We start from the raw sequence: 17507 nt of genomic DNA on the forward strand, positions 1-17507 counted from the left end.
GTTGGTCAGCTTGGGACTTATTAGTCCCTCCCCCAAGCAGGAGCACTGAAGTTACTGTTCCAATGATGATCCATAAATGGGCTGCTTTGCTGGTGGGCCTGCCAGAGAGGGATTGCTAGCAAATTGCCATTGGTAAAGGGCATGGCCTTTTACGCATCCCTCTGTGCAAACCTCGGGGTGAAGTTTGGGGGATGCTTAGTTGTTAAGATGATAGAAATCATTATTTGCTGCTTTTTTATTTATTTGATTTTTATCATGATTTCCCAGATCCCGGTACTTAGTGGGGTGGGGAGATATGGGAGGGCTGAGTCGGGGAGGATGAGGGAGGGTCAACATGGGATCTGTGTTTCAAATTTGTATATGAGCAAAACTTAGATCCTGGATTACAGTTATTAATTGCATATTATGTTAATGTTCAATCTGTTAAGGCAAAAAGGGATTTGATTTTTACTTTTTAAATGAAAAAACAACTAAATATTTTATTTTTATCAAAGACTTGGCATTCGCAAGCTGATATCATCATCTTGAATCAGGTGTTGCGGTCTCCACCGCTTCCCCTCCTTTAGCTCTGAACAGGACTCATCTCTGCTGCTGGAAATGCCGCGTTCCGCATGCCCGGGACGCATACGGCTCTGCTAGTTCCTCGTGGCGGCCGCCATTGCTTGCCCGTCTCCCCACTGCCTCGCGCACGCGTGAGGACGCACACTATGTACGCACAGTTCCCGGAAGTCTGGCCCCGCCTGTGCTAATTATACCACGCCCGTAGCCTGATATAACCGGCGTCCAGACGCCTACTCTTTGCCTTGCAACGAGGTTCACCGCTGCCTAGTAGTTCTGAGTTGCGCTTCGTCTGTTCCTCGTTCCTGACTGACCTTTGGATTGCCTTTGACTTCGCTTCAGCCTGCCGCCTGCCTCCGACCTTGGTCCGTTCCTGACTTCGCTTCAGCCTGCTTCAGTTCACAGCCAGCTACAGACTCCATTCCAGTCTACAGTCTGTTCCGGTTTACAGCCAGCTACAGGCTCCATTCCAATCTACAGCCTGCTTCAGTTCCCAGCCAGCCACAGACTCCATTCCAGGCTACAGCCTGCTCCAGTTCACAGCCAGCTACAGACTCCGTTCCAGTCTTCAGCCGGTACCCGCTTCAGCACTCTACGAACCCTGCCTCACAGTCTGGCTTACTACAGGTATCGCTGCTGCCCGCTGTCCAGTCATCAGCTGGCCCTCGACCTGCACTGCCAGCCTAGAGATTGTTCTCTCTTTTGACTTTTCTTCTACACCCTCTGCCCAGGCTTGTCTGCCATTGACTCTGAGCTATAACCCAAGTCCCAAGGTTCCAGGACCCTACGGGCTCCTCCTGGGGGGCTCCTGGTTCCCGGGTGAACACCACCAGCCTGTGGCTCCACCTCCCGGCCTACCCGGTCACCCTGGGTAGTCCGGCCCAAGGGTCCACCATCCTGCCTGCAGCACCCAACTGCAACATCAGGCATGCCCACCGGGTTATAGGTGGTTTGTGCATGACAGAGAAAATCGTAGGGGGGGAGGAGTCATGTTTATTATAGGGATAATTTGGATATTCTGGAAACATCTCATAAGATGGAAAAAGGGAGTGAAAGTGTGGTGGCTCTCATAGGGGAAAGGACAATTGGGTTAATAATATATAGACCCCCAGGACGTGAAGGGACGTAGATAGCGGACATGGTGGATTTTATTGCCTTGCTACACTTAATCTACCCCAGACTGTTAGTGATAGGGGAATTTAATGTGAGAGCTGATAATGGGGGTGAAGACCTAGGTAGGGATTTTTTATATGCTATATAATCTACTGGACTGTCGCAGTTCATTTCTAGCTCAACACATTGAGGAGGCCATATTTTGGACCTCTTGCTAGTTCCTTCAGAATTTGGTACACAATAAGGGATATGCAAGTAGATGACATAATTTAGTCTGACCATTATATGAGTTTATTTACCTTTACTAGAGTGAACACCCTAGGGAAGGGTTTGGTGAAAGGTATTAATCGTACCACTAGGGGTGAGATTGTCTTGGATTTATTTAGGAAGGAATGGGAAGAGGAATGGGAAGAGGGTCAGCAGCTGAACCCTAAGGGGCGGATTTTCAGAGCCCTGCTCGCCTAAATCCGCCTAAATCTGGGCGGATTTAAGCGAGCAGGGCCCTGTGCGCCGGTGCGCCTATGTTCAATAGGCCTACCGGAGCGCGCAGACCCCAGGACTCGCGTAAGTCCCGGGGTTTTCCGAGGGGGCGGGCCCGATCCGTGCGGCGTTTTCGGGGCGGGCCGTAGCGTTTCGGGGGCGGGCCCGGGGGCATGGTTACGGCCCGGGGCGGTCCGGGGGCGTGGCCGCGCCCTCTGGACCTGCCCCCAGGTTGCGTCCCGGCGCGCTAGCGGCCCGCTGGCGTGCGGGGATTTATGTCTCCCTCCGGGAGGCGTAAATCCCCCGACAAAGGTAAGGGGGATTTAGACAGGGCCGGGCGGGTGGGTTAGGTAGAGGAAGAGAGGGGAAGGTGAGGGGGGAAGGTGAGGTGAGGGGAGGGTGTTAGAGAATTCCCTCCGAGGCCGCTCCGATTTCGGAGCGGCCTCGGAGGGAATGGAGGTAGGCTGCGCGGCTCGGCGCGCGCCAGCTATACGGAATCGATAGCCTTGCGCGCGCCGATCCCGGATTTTAGCGGATACGTGCGGCTATGCGCATATCTACTAAAATCCAGCGTACTTTTGTTTGCGCCTGATGCGCCAACAAAAGTACGCCAAATCGCGCAATTTGAAAATCTACCCCTAAATGCTCAGGGTTCAGCTGCTGACCATGTAGAATTATTAGAAACTACATTAAGGAAGATCTTAGATAAAATTTCCCCAGAAAAAACTGTGTATCTCCCAAATCTACGGAACTAGGTTCCGTGGTATTCCTTAGTTTTGGTAAGGAAAATAGAGAGATGCAAATAGATGAAAGAAAGTGGCATAAGACAAAAAGGGATTACAATAGGAAGCAATATGCTTTAATTAGACAGCAATATAGACAGGAATTTGAAAAGTAACATAGACAGTACAATAGGAAACAGTTGCAGGTCTCCCTGAATCGCCCTCCAGCTTTGTTTGATCTAATTTCTTGATTAACAGAGCAAGTGGATGTTAGTGATAATGGGGGTAATTTTCAAAAGGAGTTACGCGCATAAATGTAACTACTATTGTAGCAATTTTCAAACGCTATTTACTCACGTAAAGTGCATTTATGTGAGTAAATCCTATGGACAATTCAATGGCATATATTGTAGCAATTTTCAAAAACCCACTTACTCGAGTAAAGTGCATTTACTCGAATAAAGCCCAGTTTTACTCAAGTAAATGCTTTTAAAAATCAGGCCCTTTGTGCAGAAATTAGATTGTAAAAGTTTTGCATCTTAATGTTCAGGCAAATTATGTAAAATTGAGGCTGAATTACAGTTGGCCTCTCAGATTGAGGAAAATGAAATCTTGCTGCAAGAAGATCTTTTCTGGTGTGAGTTTGTGTCAGTGACGCCCCTAGAGGTAGAGGAAGGATTGATATTATTAAACACTTCCTTTAGCCCTTTGGATGTGTGTCTGCTATAGATTCTTGAGAATTTGGGAGAAGATATGATTAGAAGTATTACTGATGGAATAAATAGTTCCATGATAGAAGGATTGCTACTGGCTCAGTTTAAAAAGGGAATTGTTCGACCTGTTGATGAGCCAAGTAATTATTGCCCTATCTCAGTGCTTCCCTCATTAGGGAAAGTATTAGAGAGGGCTGTATTAAATCAGTTGAATGATTACTTTGAAAGTAATAATATATTACACCAGAGTGGTTTTTGAAGGGGCAAGGAACTGAAATATTATTGTTATCAGTTTCCGATTATATGTTGAGATATTTAGATGTGAAACATGCAGTTTTGGTTGTTCTACTCGATGTGTCTTCGGCTTTTGATTCTTTATTCCACTGTATCTTAAAACAAATGAGAGAGATGGGGATAGTAGGCATAGTGTCATTGGTTCAGCTCTTTTTTGGAAGGGTGGTTTCAACAGGTATGGGTGGGAGAAGATTATTCTCCCTGGAGTTTGGTCTCTTCAGGGCTGCCCCAGGGCTCATGATTGTCCCCAGTATTGTTTAATTTGTATTTGCTTCCCCTTTGCTGACTGCTGCAGGCACTGGGGGTCTATTTTATGGTATATGCAGAGGACATCCAGTTTGTTTTTTCAATTGAGGGGTCTATTGAGGATACAGTTAAGTTCATTTAACGGGTGTTCAATGAAATAAAAGTCTGGATGGGTAAGAATTGATTATTTTTAAATGTATCTGAGGTCTTGCGTATTACAAGAGACATTGGATATAATATGCCCTTGCAGCTGGTTTTAGGAAGGGGGTGTGCCTTCCGTTTCGAATATGATAGGGGACTTGGGTGTGCACCTGGATACAGAATTTTCTTTTAGGCCTCAGCTGCAGACAGTGGTAAGAGCAGGGTTCTTTAAACTTAGGAAATTGTGGTGTTTGTAATATGTGTTAGATAGGAATGATTTTAGGACCATTATACAAGCCTTTGTATTTTCTACCTTAGCCTATTGTAACACTTTATATGTAGGTTTACCCAAGTGTTATTTGCAAGCTTTACAGTTAGTTCTGAATGCAGCTGCTCATCTCCTATCTAGGATCCCCTTAAGAGACCATCTTACCCCAGTATTGAGATCATTTCATTGGCTCTCCATTACTCAGAGAGTTAAATTTGTTGATTACTTTAACATTTAAAGTGTTACATGAGGAGGGTCCAGTGTATTTGAAAAATAATTTCCTGGTATAGACCCCAGCAGGCATTAAGGTCAGAAGGTACGTCGTTGTTAAATGTGCCAGAGCTCAGAAAGGCTAAGTTACAAGAGACAAGGAATAAAGCCTTTTCATAGGCAGCCCCAGACCTTGGAATGAGCTCCCAGTAAGCATCCGGTGGATGTAAGATTATAAATTGTTTCAAAAGCAGGTTAAGGCCCATCTGTTTAAGGAAGCTTTCAATTAATTTAATTTTAAATATGCTGTAGCTAATTTTAATTTTGTATTTTGTATTGTTTTTATGTTGTTTGTTTATGATTATGCATGTTTTGTGGAAACTGCCCAGAACAGTTGATTGGTAACTGGGTGGGATAGAAATTTTATAAATAAATATTAAAAGACTTGCAACATCTTAAAAGAGAATACATCAACTGTAAAGAACTTTATGTCATCAATAACAATTTTGTCAGTAAAAAGAAATGTTGGAAACCAACACAACTCTCAAGTGTTTCATTGAGTTGTGACTTAATTGCTTATCAGTGCTGCGATCATCACTGCTCTAATCAAGTACTTAAAATTGGGACTGAAAGCTAGCAGTGTGAGCCCTTTGAAAATGATCTTTCCTCTATGCAGGAAACCCTGTATCTGGTGATAAAGTCACAGTGTCCTTCTAAATAGAAATATGAGATATGGCCTCTGAAACTGTTATTCGGCTTTAACCATAGGGCCAGATTTTCAAAGGGGTACGCGCGTAGATACGCGCATACCCCTGAAAACCTGGCCCAAACTCCCCCTGCGCGCGCCGAGCCTATGTTGAGTAGGCTCGGCGGCGAGCGCAAGCCCCGAGACGCGCGTAAGTCCTGGGGCTTTCCTGGGGGGGGGCGTGTCGCGGCCGGCGCGTCATCGGGGGCATTCCGGGGGCGTGGCCGCGGCCTCCGGACCAGCCCCCAGACCGGACCATGGCGGCCAGCCCAGCACGCACAAGTTACATCTGCCTCGAGCAGGCGTAACTTGTGCAACAAAGGTAGGGGGGTATAGATAGGGCTGGCGGGTGGGTTAGGGAGGGGAAGGGAGGGGAAGGTGCCGGGGTGTGGAAGGAAAGTTCCCTCCAAGGCGTTCCGGGGGTGTGGCCGCGGCCTCCAGACCAGCCCCCAGACTGGACCATGGCGGTCCGTTCCCTCCGAGGCCGCTCCGATTTCGGAGCGGCCTCGGAGGGAACGGAGGCAGGTTGCGCGGCTCGGCGCGTGCAGGCTGCCAATTTTGCACAGCCTTGCGCGCGCCGATCCCAGACTTTAACAGATACGCGCGGCTACGCGCATATCTATTAAAATCCCGCGTACTCTTGTTTGCGCCTGGTGCGCCAAAAGTACACGCGGGTGCAGATTTATAAAATCTACCCCTATGTATTTATTTATTTGAGTGTTTTATATACCGTCATTCCATGTGAGAATCACTAGATCATAACGGTGTACAGGTTTAACACTCACAGACGAAGGGCGAGTTACTAAGGCAGGCTTATTACAGGTAAACATTCAAGGTAAACATTCCAAATCTAAGGGGGTACTTCAAAGACAGACATAAAAGATTCATTTGTAATCATTATGGGGGGGAGGAGAATATGGGACATAGTTGGTTCTCAGAGTGAGGGGGAATTGGTTATATCAGTCAGAGAGTAGGCATTATTGAATAGCCAAGTTTTCAGTTCTTTCTTAAATTTCTTAATGTTGGTTATTCGAAGATTCTCTGGCATTGAGTTCCATAGCATTGGGCCTGCAATTGATATTGCTCTGTCTCTCGTTTGCCTTAGATGAGAATTTTTTATGGTCAGGATTTCTAGCAGGCCTTTGTTCTGAGATCTAAGCGCTCGTGTGGGAATATGTGGACTAAATTTTATTTTCATCAAATCATTGTTTGGAGTCAAGTTGTCTGACTTTGAATGCAAAGTTCTATGTTTGTGTAGGGACCATTTAGATTCCCCACTAATTAAATTTATCCTTTCTTTACAGGCCATGTTTTTTGTGAAGTGTTAGGTTTGGTCTGTTCTTAAGAGCACTCCCTGGTGAGGTTGCCGGAACGGGTTGATTTTAGAAGGCGTAGTGTATTGTAGTGGTGAGGGGGCGATCAGCTTTAGTTTTTCTCTATACCGCAAACCTACAGATAAGAACACTCTACTTCGATTTGAGAGTTGTCATCCGTACCATTTGAGATCAAACTTGCCTTATGGTCAATTTTTGCGGCTTAGAAGGTTATGCTCTGATGTGTTAGATTACAAATTGAAAGCTAAACAATTAATGTTTAATTTTCAACAGCGGGGTTACCCTGAAAAAATTATTAAAAAGGCGTACAAACGTGCTAGGTGGATAAATCGTGACCTTTTATTTTTGCCATCTCAAGACAGGTCGTCACCTGCAAACACTACATGTGTACTTCCTTATTCTTCTCAGATTTATTTGGTTCAGAATATTATTAAGAAGTACTGGCATGTGCTTAGTTTGCATGCAGCATTACAGCACGTTCCTCGTTTTGCATTCAAGCGCAATAAAAACCTAAGAGATTTGATGGTTTGTTCTGATCTCTCTGATGAATTTTTAAGAGTTGACGCTGACAGTGCAGAGCCTAAGGGTCATTTTCCTTGCAAAAAGTGTAGCGTCTGCAGTCAATCATTTTCAGGAGAGGTTCTTCCTTTTTTTGCTAAAGGAAAATTTGAATTCAAATCGCACACAGACTGTCAATCTAAAGGAGTAATTTATGGTTTATGGTGTCCTTGCCCTCTATTATATATTGGGAAAACCAAACGCAATTTAAAAACCCGTATAATTGAACATAAGAGTGCCATTGCGAGACAACGGGTGGAAGCGCCTGTTGTGCAACATTGTCTACAGCATTGTCATTCATTTGATACATTGCGATTTGCGGTTATTGAACAGCTGGCACCTAGCAATAGAGGGGGTGATTTTGATAACTATCTCCTACGGAGAGAACAGAAATGGATATATTACTTCAACACCGTAGTCCCTAAAGGATTAAATCGAGAAATCGATTGGTCTGTGTTTTGAGCAAGATTGACCTGACGGAGCAATGCAAGATAAGTTCATAGGAAGTAGTTATTCCTTTGGACCCATGTAATGTGGGATTTGTAGTTTTTTTCAACGTTTTGTAGCTATGGCTTCCGGTGACGTCAATGACGTCAATGACGTATAAGAGCTTTAAAAGGTTGTGATATCAAGAGCAAGTTATAGACGCTGTGCGCCATTTTTGAAATTATAGGTGGAGACAGAGTCTGTCCGGGTAAGTTTTCTTTAGCGATATGCAGCAGTGTGAATTACTCTGTGACTGGATATAGTGTTAGACGGTTGTGGGTTTCTTATAGCTGAAGACAGGTGCACTTTTAATATGTTTTGTTTGTTTTTAGAAGTGATTGAAGAATGTTGGCCGTTTGATGCAAAAGAATTATAGAAAAAACATCCCCTGAAGAAGATTGTTTTCTACAATCGAAACATGATTCATGTCGGGATTCTATTAATAGAGATTTGACAAAGCATGGGCTAAGTATTCCTCTCTCAAAAAAATTTTTTTGAAAAAGTTTCTTCAATTTTTAAGTGTGGTGGGAAATATATTTTTTGTTTTCACATTCAAACCTTTTTTAGGGTAATTTTGGCAAAGATATAGTGGTAAAAAGTAAGAGATCGTAATAAAGGTTAATACCAATATGGGCAAATGACGATAGATGATTATATATCATTCTGCTTTGTAAGCTGATTAAGGCTTGCGGCCCATTGCGAGGCGAGAGGCCGCGGATTGAAATTTCAAAGCAAAGATCGTTTATGATATTGTCATTTGCCTTTATTCAGTTGAAGGTTTGTGGATTGGACTGTTGATCCTTTTCCCTCTCTTTCTGTTTCTGGATTATATTAGAGAGGTGGTCTGCTTCTTTGTTTGTTGATTAGCAATTTAAATATGTCATCTTTGGGAATGTGCATTCTTATATTTTTGTATTTTGCTCTTTAAGTATTCCACTGTTCAGACATTTTAGTTTCTCAGGCTTTCTATTTTGGCTTTATCTACATGTTTCTGTTTCTAATTTATAGTCTCTTATTTCTATATTAGGTAAGGGTCGGTCTCAGTTTTGCCTGTTTGTGACAGAAACGAGTATTTCTAGCATATAGTTTCTCTGTAGTAGTAGTCCAGCCTGTTCAGTTATTCCCGTAGGTGATGTATTAATGTTCTAGGGCCTGGTGTAGTATTTGCATTGCTGCTTTTTCATAAGGTTGCTGTTTGAATCCTGAGAGTCAGTGCTGTGATTGTTTGGCAAGGTTCCAGATGCCTCTTTCTTTGCAAGAGTTTGTTACTTCACAAAATAGCAGTGGAGGGTTATTTTTTGCTGAGATTAAACCAGAATTTGAATTTTTTTTTTCATGTTACTTGTAATGTGACTTGCCCTAGCTCTGCGCTGCACCTGTTCTGATGATTAATTATATTTTACTGTATTTATGAAGATTTCTGGGTTTCTGCAAAGATGGTTCATGAAAGAATACATTAATTTTTGTTTTATTATATGATTGGATTTGATTGTTTTCTATACTTGAAATAATTGAAGTAAATTATTTTAAAGTTTCATACATGACACAATAATGGCTGTTGCAAACTACTTAGAAAGCCATTCTAGGGTGCAGTATATGGCATTATTTATCAGTAAGAAAACAACTAGTAGACCTGCATGCCTTGTGCCCACCTATGTTAACCTTGTGCCCACCCAAAAAATCAATTCTGGCTACGCCACTGGTGTGCAAGCGGAGTAGCTGCAGACCTGTCAGGGGTCTGTAGACCAGGGCTTCCCAAACCTGTCCTAGGGACCCCACAGCCAGTCGGGTTCTCAGGATATCCACAATGAATATGCATGAGATAGATTTGCATACACCATGTCTCATGCATATTCATTGTGGATAACCTGAAAATCCAACTGGCTGTGAGGTCTCCAGGACAGGTTTGGGACGCCCTGCTGTATGTTCTTTCTCAATTTTGGAGAGCCAGGCAGCAAAAAGCAAGTCTAAAACTTTCCATTCCTGTTTTTCTTCTCAAAAGTCCCAAGGGCCATGGACAGGAGAAGGCGAAAGTTTCCCCATCTGCGGATGACATCTCTTGCTCTTGGGGCTTTACGAGGGAGAAAAGAATCCTAGCCTGGATTGAGAGAGGTTCAGAAAGGATCTGGAAACCAGCTGTGATTTTCTTTGAGGCATTGGCACGATTTAACAATGGCTTCAGTGGTGAAAAGTCAGGAACGTTTGCAAATTGCCAGACACATTCATGGGTTTGCTGCAAATTGTTGCTGGTCTGAAAGAGTCAGCGCGCGGCAGTTCGGCTCAAACACGCATCCCTGGGGTATCCAGTCTGCTCATGTGCGTTGGATTCAGTGACTATAATCTGCCTGTGCCACCTGCCCATGCTCCCAGCCATTGTGAAAGATCACCAGCCTCCTAAGATGGCATTCCAGGAAACATTTCTGATAGAGATACATTGCACTGAATCTGAGTGACGTAGCCCCCAAGCCTCATTGTCCATGTTTGTTTTCAATATTGGAATTTGTTGTCAGCAAAAGATGATCTATGCCTTTATAATTTACTTTTGCAATCATTCTAGGGGGAATTACATAAACTCAATGAAAGAACCTTACAAGAGAGGACAGCCATGTGGAGATTGCCCTCATCACTGCGACAATAAATTATGCAGTAAGTGTGTGCAGCAATGTTAATTGCAAAGTTATCTGTATGACTGGGTAATTGAGCTTTGGGCAGGGCAATTTTCAAAGTTAATTTGCAAAGTACAATAGTGCTGTACCTGCAGAAATGGCCAGTTTGAAATTCCCCCTCTCCCTCAGGAGGCAGAAAAAGGAACAGGTTTAGGTCAGGCGAGGGATTTCATTTTGAAAGCCTTGCGCATTATTTCTCTGGGGGGAATTCTGCACTTGCTTTAATGAAGGTACAAAAGTCGGCAGGCTTCCCACAGCTGCTCAAATTTTCTAAAGAAAACTCCACAGAGAAACAGAATATGATGGCAGATATGGCCCATCTAGTTTTCCCAGTCTCTTTCCTGGTGCAAAATCATAGACTCCAGTTGATCTCTCTGTCTTACTCATCACATCATTGCAACTAGGGATCCTCTGTCCTTATGCTATACTTTATTGAATTATGTTAATTATGTTGCTGTTTTTTGCCTCCCAAGGGAGACCATTCCATGCATTCACTGGTCTTTTCCATGAAGAGTTATTTTCTATTGTTGCCTCTGAGTCTATCCCCTTGGCCTCTTGTGGCCTTTTTATTTCTAGAGCATTCTTTCCTCTAAAAAAAGTTTGCTTTTGGTTCATTATTTATGTTTTAAAGAAATTTAAATGTCTCTTTCATATACCTCTGTCTTGCCTCTCTTCTAGGGTACATAAATTTAGGTACTTAAGACTCATCTCATAGACGTTTGGAACAGACTCTTCAAAATTCTTTCCCTGGAGTGCATCCACTCTTTCTATATCCTTTCAGAGGTACAACCTCCAGAACTGGACACACAGTTCTAGAAGATATCTCATCAATGACGTGTAGGCATTATCGCAGCCTTACAACTTTTTTTTACTAGTTATGCCTCTTCCTCTGCACCCTAACTTCCCTCTGGTTCTCGCCAGCCCAAGATGCCTCTCTTCATTGGTGCACATTATTATCTTATCCCCCATTGTATACTGCCTCCTCAGATTTCTGCCACCCAAAAGCATGGTTTGGCATTTTTTTGCATTTAATTTTACCTGCTAAGCCAAGCACCCCTTCAGCTTTCTTAGATCACTTCTCATTTTGTCTACTTCCTCAGGGTATCCAATCTGTTGTAGATCTTAGTGTCATCTAAAGAAAGGGAATTGTTGTTTCCAACCTTGCCATGATATCACTCACAAAGAATATCAAAGAGAACCGGCACCAAGACTAATCCCTGAGGCACTCCACTAATTACCCTTCTTTCCTCACAACAAGTTCCATTTATCACCACCCTGTGTTGTCTATCACTCACTTTCTAACCCTTTCCACTACTTGGGAACGCACGCCCAGGCTGCTGAGTTTATTTATGAGCCTCCTATGTGGGACAGTATCAAATGTTTTGCTGAAATCCAAGTATACCACATCTTCCATAATCCATCTAATTCTCTGGTCTGCCAGTCAAAGAAATTGTTCAGGTTAGTCTGACACAATCTCTTTGGAATGGAAAACTTAAAAACTTTATAAATGCTCACAGGACCATATATTGCAGAGCCTGTCTTGGAATTTAGTAATTACTGGCAATAATATCCTCTTGCAGATCATGGGATCTTCATAGGTGATCTCTAAAAATGACATTAAGCTATGCAGTTGTTTAATAACAGGTTCCTACAGCGGTGCACTCTGTGGTTGTGATGTCACTTACTTTCCTAGGTTTCTGCTGCATGTTGGGGCATAGGTTCAGAGGGAATCAATCTCCTGCCCCCTCTTCCCTTTCTGCTAAGCCATCAGTGCTCATGGTGGCAAGCAATGCTGCCAGCCGGCTCCAGGATTCCTGGCTTTGCTCCACTATCTGCATGGACTTGTAGTCGTGTTTTTCTTAGCGACCTCAGTGGGGACAGCAGAAATGCAAATCTATGCGGGCAGTGTGGCAAAACTAGGACCGGATTAGCCTGCTCTGAAAAAATGGAGCCAGTTGACAACCCACATGGAAAGGGTGTCTCATTAGTGATTGTTTTTTCTGTGAGAAGTATTTCCAGATATAATTATTAACAACTACCTCTTTAACATTTTAATCATGTTTTCTATTCTCTTGCAGCCAACCCATGTCCATATCAGGATTTTTGCACAAGAAACAGAGCGCTGTGTATATATAAAAGCTTCAGAGACAACTGCTTGGCTACCTGCAACTGTCTTACTGAAATCATTTAGAAGCTTTTTTCAGTTAAAGATGGAAGACTATTAATATGAATACATTATCAGCTATTATTTCATGGACTTATCATAGAGTTGATATTGTTTACAACATAAATTCAAATTGCCACATGTCTGAAATTCTGCACGATGATACTACTTCAATAAGTTCTAATGAATGAAGGTTCTCTTCAGTGCTTCATTGTCATCTTTTACGGTTTCTTTCTTCTGCTGTCTAATGTGTCAATGGATTCACATTTATGGTTAATAGAAGTTTGGGATGGAGTGAAATAAAAAGAGAATCACAGAAATGGCCTGGCAAAAATAAGTCTATTTTTAATACACATACACAGAGAAAAAAATATCTATAAGAATTAGAAGTGCCTTGCTGGGTCAGAGCAAAGGCCCATGGAGCCCAACATCCAGTCTCAGACAGTGGCCAGTGCATGTCCTTAGGAAATACCTCATGTATTGCAAAAATAGATTTATCAAATAATCAATGACAACTGACTTTTGGACCGATGATTATACAAGATCCTACTGGTCTCCTTTGAACATTGTTATTTTCTAAAACTAAAGGGGTAGATTTTAAAAAAGAGCGCGATCGCGTACTTTTGTTCGCGCAGCAGGCGCAAACAAAAGTACACTGGATTTTATAAGATACGCGCATAGCCGCGCGTATCTTATAAAATCCTGGATCGGCGCGCGCAAGGCTGCCGATTTTGGGCAGCCTGCCTCCGTTCCCTCCGAGGCCGCTCTGAAATTGGAGCGGCCTCGGAGGGAACTTTCTTTCGCCCTCCCCTCACCTTCCCCTCCCTTCCCCTACCTAACCCACCCCCCCGGCCCTATCTAAACCCCCCCTTACCTTTGTCCCTCGATTTATGCCTGCTAGAAGCAGACGTAAATCTAAGCGCGCCAGTGGACTGCTGGCGTGCCGTCATCCAACCCGGGGGCTGGTCCGGAGGCCTCGACCATGCCCCCGGGCCGGCGCCACGCCCCCGGTCCCGCCCCTGAAACGCCGCATCCTGCCCCTGAAACGCCGCGTCATTTGGCCCCGCCCCCAACACGCCCCCTTTAAAAAAACCCGGGACAGCTCTGTGCATGCCGGCGGCCTATGCAAAATAGGTGCGCCGGTGCGCGAGGGCCCTGCTCGCGTAAATCCGCCCGGATTTACGCGAGCAGGGCATTTAAAATCCGCCCGAAAGGGTGGTATGATGGTCCCAGTGATGTCAATTGTTGCTGATTATTTGATAAATCTGTTTTTGCAATACGTGTTTGATTTTGAACAGATAGTTTCGTTTTGCTACACATATTGGGCTCATTAGATTGTGCTTAGGAAATACCTGGCAGATCCAAAGTATAGAGTCAATTCCTTGTTGCTCTGTCATTCCCTCGAGGCCATCTGACTAATGATTGTTTCTGAACCTTTCTGCCAGGAGCTTGTCAAACCCCTTTCAAACGCAGGTATGCTAGAGGCCTCTTATCAACAAATTCCACAGCTTGACTGTGCGCTGAGTGAAAAAAAAAATACTTTCTTTTATTTTAAATCTGCTACCTGTTAATTTCATTGAGTGTCCACTAGTCCTTGCACTATTTGTAAGGGTAGATAATCATTCCCTATTTACTGTTCCTCCCTTCTCATGATGTTCTAAAGATCTCTCTCCAAGGTGAAGAGCCCTAACCTGCCTAGCCTGGATCCATAAGTTCCATCCTCTTTATCATTGCTGTTGTCCTTCTCTGTAGCTTTTCTTTTTCCTTTTTTTTTTTAAGATTGAGGGACCAGAACTGCACACAATACTTAAGGTGCAGGGAACAGGTTCCCAAACCTGTCCTGGTGGACCTCCAGCCAGTCAAATTTTCAGGATATCTACAATGAATATGCATAAGATAAAATTCACAAGCCGTGGAGGCAGTGGATGCAAATTTATCTCATGCATATTCATTGTGGATAGATTGAAAACCCGACTGGCTGGGGGTCCTCCAGGACAGATTTGGGAACCACCGATTTACACAAAGGCATTATGATACTTTCACTTTTATTCTCCATTCTCCATTTTCGACTGCCACCACACACTGAGCTAAAGATTTCAATGTATTGTCCACAATGACTCCAAGGTGTTTTTCCTGAGTGGTGACTCCTAATAAATGTACCTATAGTTAGGATTCTTTTTCCTTATATGGATTAGTTTGCTTTCTAGATGTCCAGATACTTAGGCTGTTTTACCAGCTAAAATGCCTTTGAATATTATCCTTTTTTTTGAAGTAATGTGCACAGTGGTCGTGTGGGGGTATATTTTATATTATGTCATAAAACACTCTACACGCAATCTGGCAGAGCAAAACTTAATTTACTAACTTAGGCCTGGATTTTCTATTCTCGCAAAGAATGGTGAATCCCGGCGATAACGGGGAGCGAGAGGGCAAAGGGGTGGGGGGGGGGGTGGGCCTGCGAAAGCCGGCAGCGATTGCACCACCGTGTTTTGAGTATAAGAGTCTAGCCTAGTGCTGTGGCTCCTCACGGGGCTCCTCCCCGTGGGCGTGGTCATCGCCACAGCACCCAAAGATCCACCAAAACACACGTAATCACAACACCTGCTCCATGACTTCTTTGATCTGCTCTGTCTACTCTAGCCTCACCCCTGCCCCTTCTGTTTCCAACACAGTGTTTGGGAGGGGAAGAGCTGGAGCAGTTAGCAATAGACCGGGCACTGGTCAATAGAGTCAATGAGGCAAAAACCTGTGTAATCATGCATAGCAAAGCCCCAGTACCACCCTCAAAATTGTTGTGCTCTGGGTGATAGCCTAGTTTGCCTAATGGAACAGCCAGCCCTGATCAAAGCAAAAAATTAATTTCGTTTTTATGCTATGGCCTTATCTACCCTGAGTACCCTTTTTATAATTCAGTCATCCAATTGCCCAACTAAATCCCTCCTAGGTTTCTTATTTTTAACATACTTAAAATGAGCTTTACAGAGCTGTACAGACACTGGTCCACCAACCCCGCTGGAGATATGTTTTGAATTGTTTAGGCTTTAAATTATACTTCTTTTGCTAATCATGTTTTGAAGTTCATTCCATTGGTTTCTCTGTAAGTTTTCAGTTTTTAACTACTGTTTCAATGTATCCGCCCCTGAGGCGACAGTTCAGTTCTCTGTAAACCGGTGTGATATGTATTCTATACAGGAACACCGGTATATAAAAATTAAAAATAAATAAATAAAATTGTTTTTTTAATTCGTTTTTGCCTCTTTGGCAAATCTCTCTTTAAATTTTCTCTTGGTCTGTTTTATTAATGTTTTATGTCTAATTTGCCAGTGCTTATGCATTTTCCTATTTTCTTTAGGTCTTACTTTCCATTTTCTAAAGGATACCATTTTGATTTTAATTGCCTCTTTCACAGCACTATTTATCCAGATTGGCAGATGCTTGTTCTTCTTTTGACCTTTTTTAATTTCTGAAATACATTTTATTTGGGCTTCCAAGATGGCATTTTTAAACAGTCTCCATGCTTGCATCTGCTCATTTTAATACAAAAATAGAAAAATCCAGGAAAACAGTTCTTCACACTGTATTCAAATACTAGATAGCCTCAATCAGTCAGAAGAGAAAAAAATCAAATCACACAAGAAGTCAATTTCTCAGGCTGTTTGAGTAACAAGGGCAGGAATTAGGACCTCCTCTGTTCCCTATAGACTTCCTCTGCCTTAGGACCCTGCTTGGAAATCCTTTTCTCCCATTTAGAAAAGAAGTACTCCTGTTCCTTGTCGCAATAAAAAATGTTTTGGGAAATAAAAGAAAAGAAGTACTCAAATACTTTGTTGAACAAGGCAGCAAGGACAGGTGTCTGTCCCCAAGACCTGGGAATATTCAGCCTTCTAGGCACTGCTCTCAGAGACCCCCTGGAACTCACTCCAACTGTCTGAAGGAAAGAAACTCACTCTCCAAAGGGAAAGGAAACACAAAATACCCTTCCCCTTCCAGGAGCCCTGGAGAGCAACAGCCCCATACTGCCTCTCCCTTACTCCTCTGGCCAGTGATTCCCTTGGGGAGACACCTATGTACATTTTAGACAGAGACGCTCCCTTTTTAGGATGGACAAGTGAATGTAGCCCCTGTGCCAATGCCCCTGGGGTGCGCTGGAGGTACTCACCCAGCGTGGGGTATATACTGTCTCTCAGGGGGCAGGCTGGGGACAGGATCTCCTGTTAGGCCAAACTGACCGAAGACACATTTATAAAAATTCCACTCTCCACAAGTCTCTTGTGCTCCCAAAATAGATAACTTTATTATAACAAGAAATGATAGCCAAAACAGATTTGTAGTTCATCCAGAATCATAATCACACCACTTAGCCATTATGTTCAAATCACATAAAGACAGTCCCAAATGCTCTCTTCTTTTTCAAAGGTATTCTTTGGGCTGTGGGTTACTTTCCGAGTCTTTAAAAACCCCGGTTCATCTCCCCTGTGGTCAGTTTTTGTAGAGGTTATTCCCCACGCGCACAAGGCCAAGTACACCTTTTCACAGCTTCTGATTTTCTTCACTTTTTCCCACAGAAGCAAGGGGGGGGGGGCATGCTATATTATAATTAGGGGGTCACGACCTTAGCACCTCCTTGCTAACGCAACCCCACGGTTACCGGCGGTCTGCCGGTTTTGAAAACCGATGCCGAGCAAATCCGATGCTGAGCGATAAATGTGCTTCTCAGACGCACATTTATTTTTTTGCATTGGAGTGAATGAGTAATAGCCTCATTCACATGCATTTGCATGTGATGAGCTCTATCCCATTCACTCCGCG

General features: G+C 43.5%; 1 protein-coding gene across 1 annotated transcript in view; it reads left to right on the forward strand.

The window, feature by feature from the left end:
• Window positions 1-13286, forward strand: part of LOC115088845 (cysteine-rich venom protein-like) — an 80775-nt gene extending 67489 nt beyond the window's left edge. Inside the window, exons 8-9 of the mRNA XM_029597030.1 lie at window positions 10426-10514; window positions 12613-13286. Of these exons, the coding sequence (XP_029452890.1) occupies window positions 10426-10514; window positions 12613-12725 (202 nt within the window). The 3' untranslated portion in view covers window positions 12726-13286. The remainder of the gene's footprint in view (window positions 1-10425; window positions 10515-12612) is intronic.
• The last annotated feature ends 4221 nt before the right edge of the window (window positions 13287-17507 follow it).

Source organism: Rhinatrema bivittatum, chromosome 3 (genome assembly GCF_901001135.1).
Source record: "Rhinatrema bivittatum chromosome 3, aRhiBiv1.1, whole genome shotgun sequence".
In the NCBI taxonomy this organism is placed as follows: Eukaryota; Metazoa; Chordata; class Amphibia; order Gymnophiona; family Rhinatrematidae; genus Rhinatrema; species Rhinatrema bivittatum.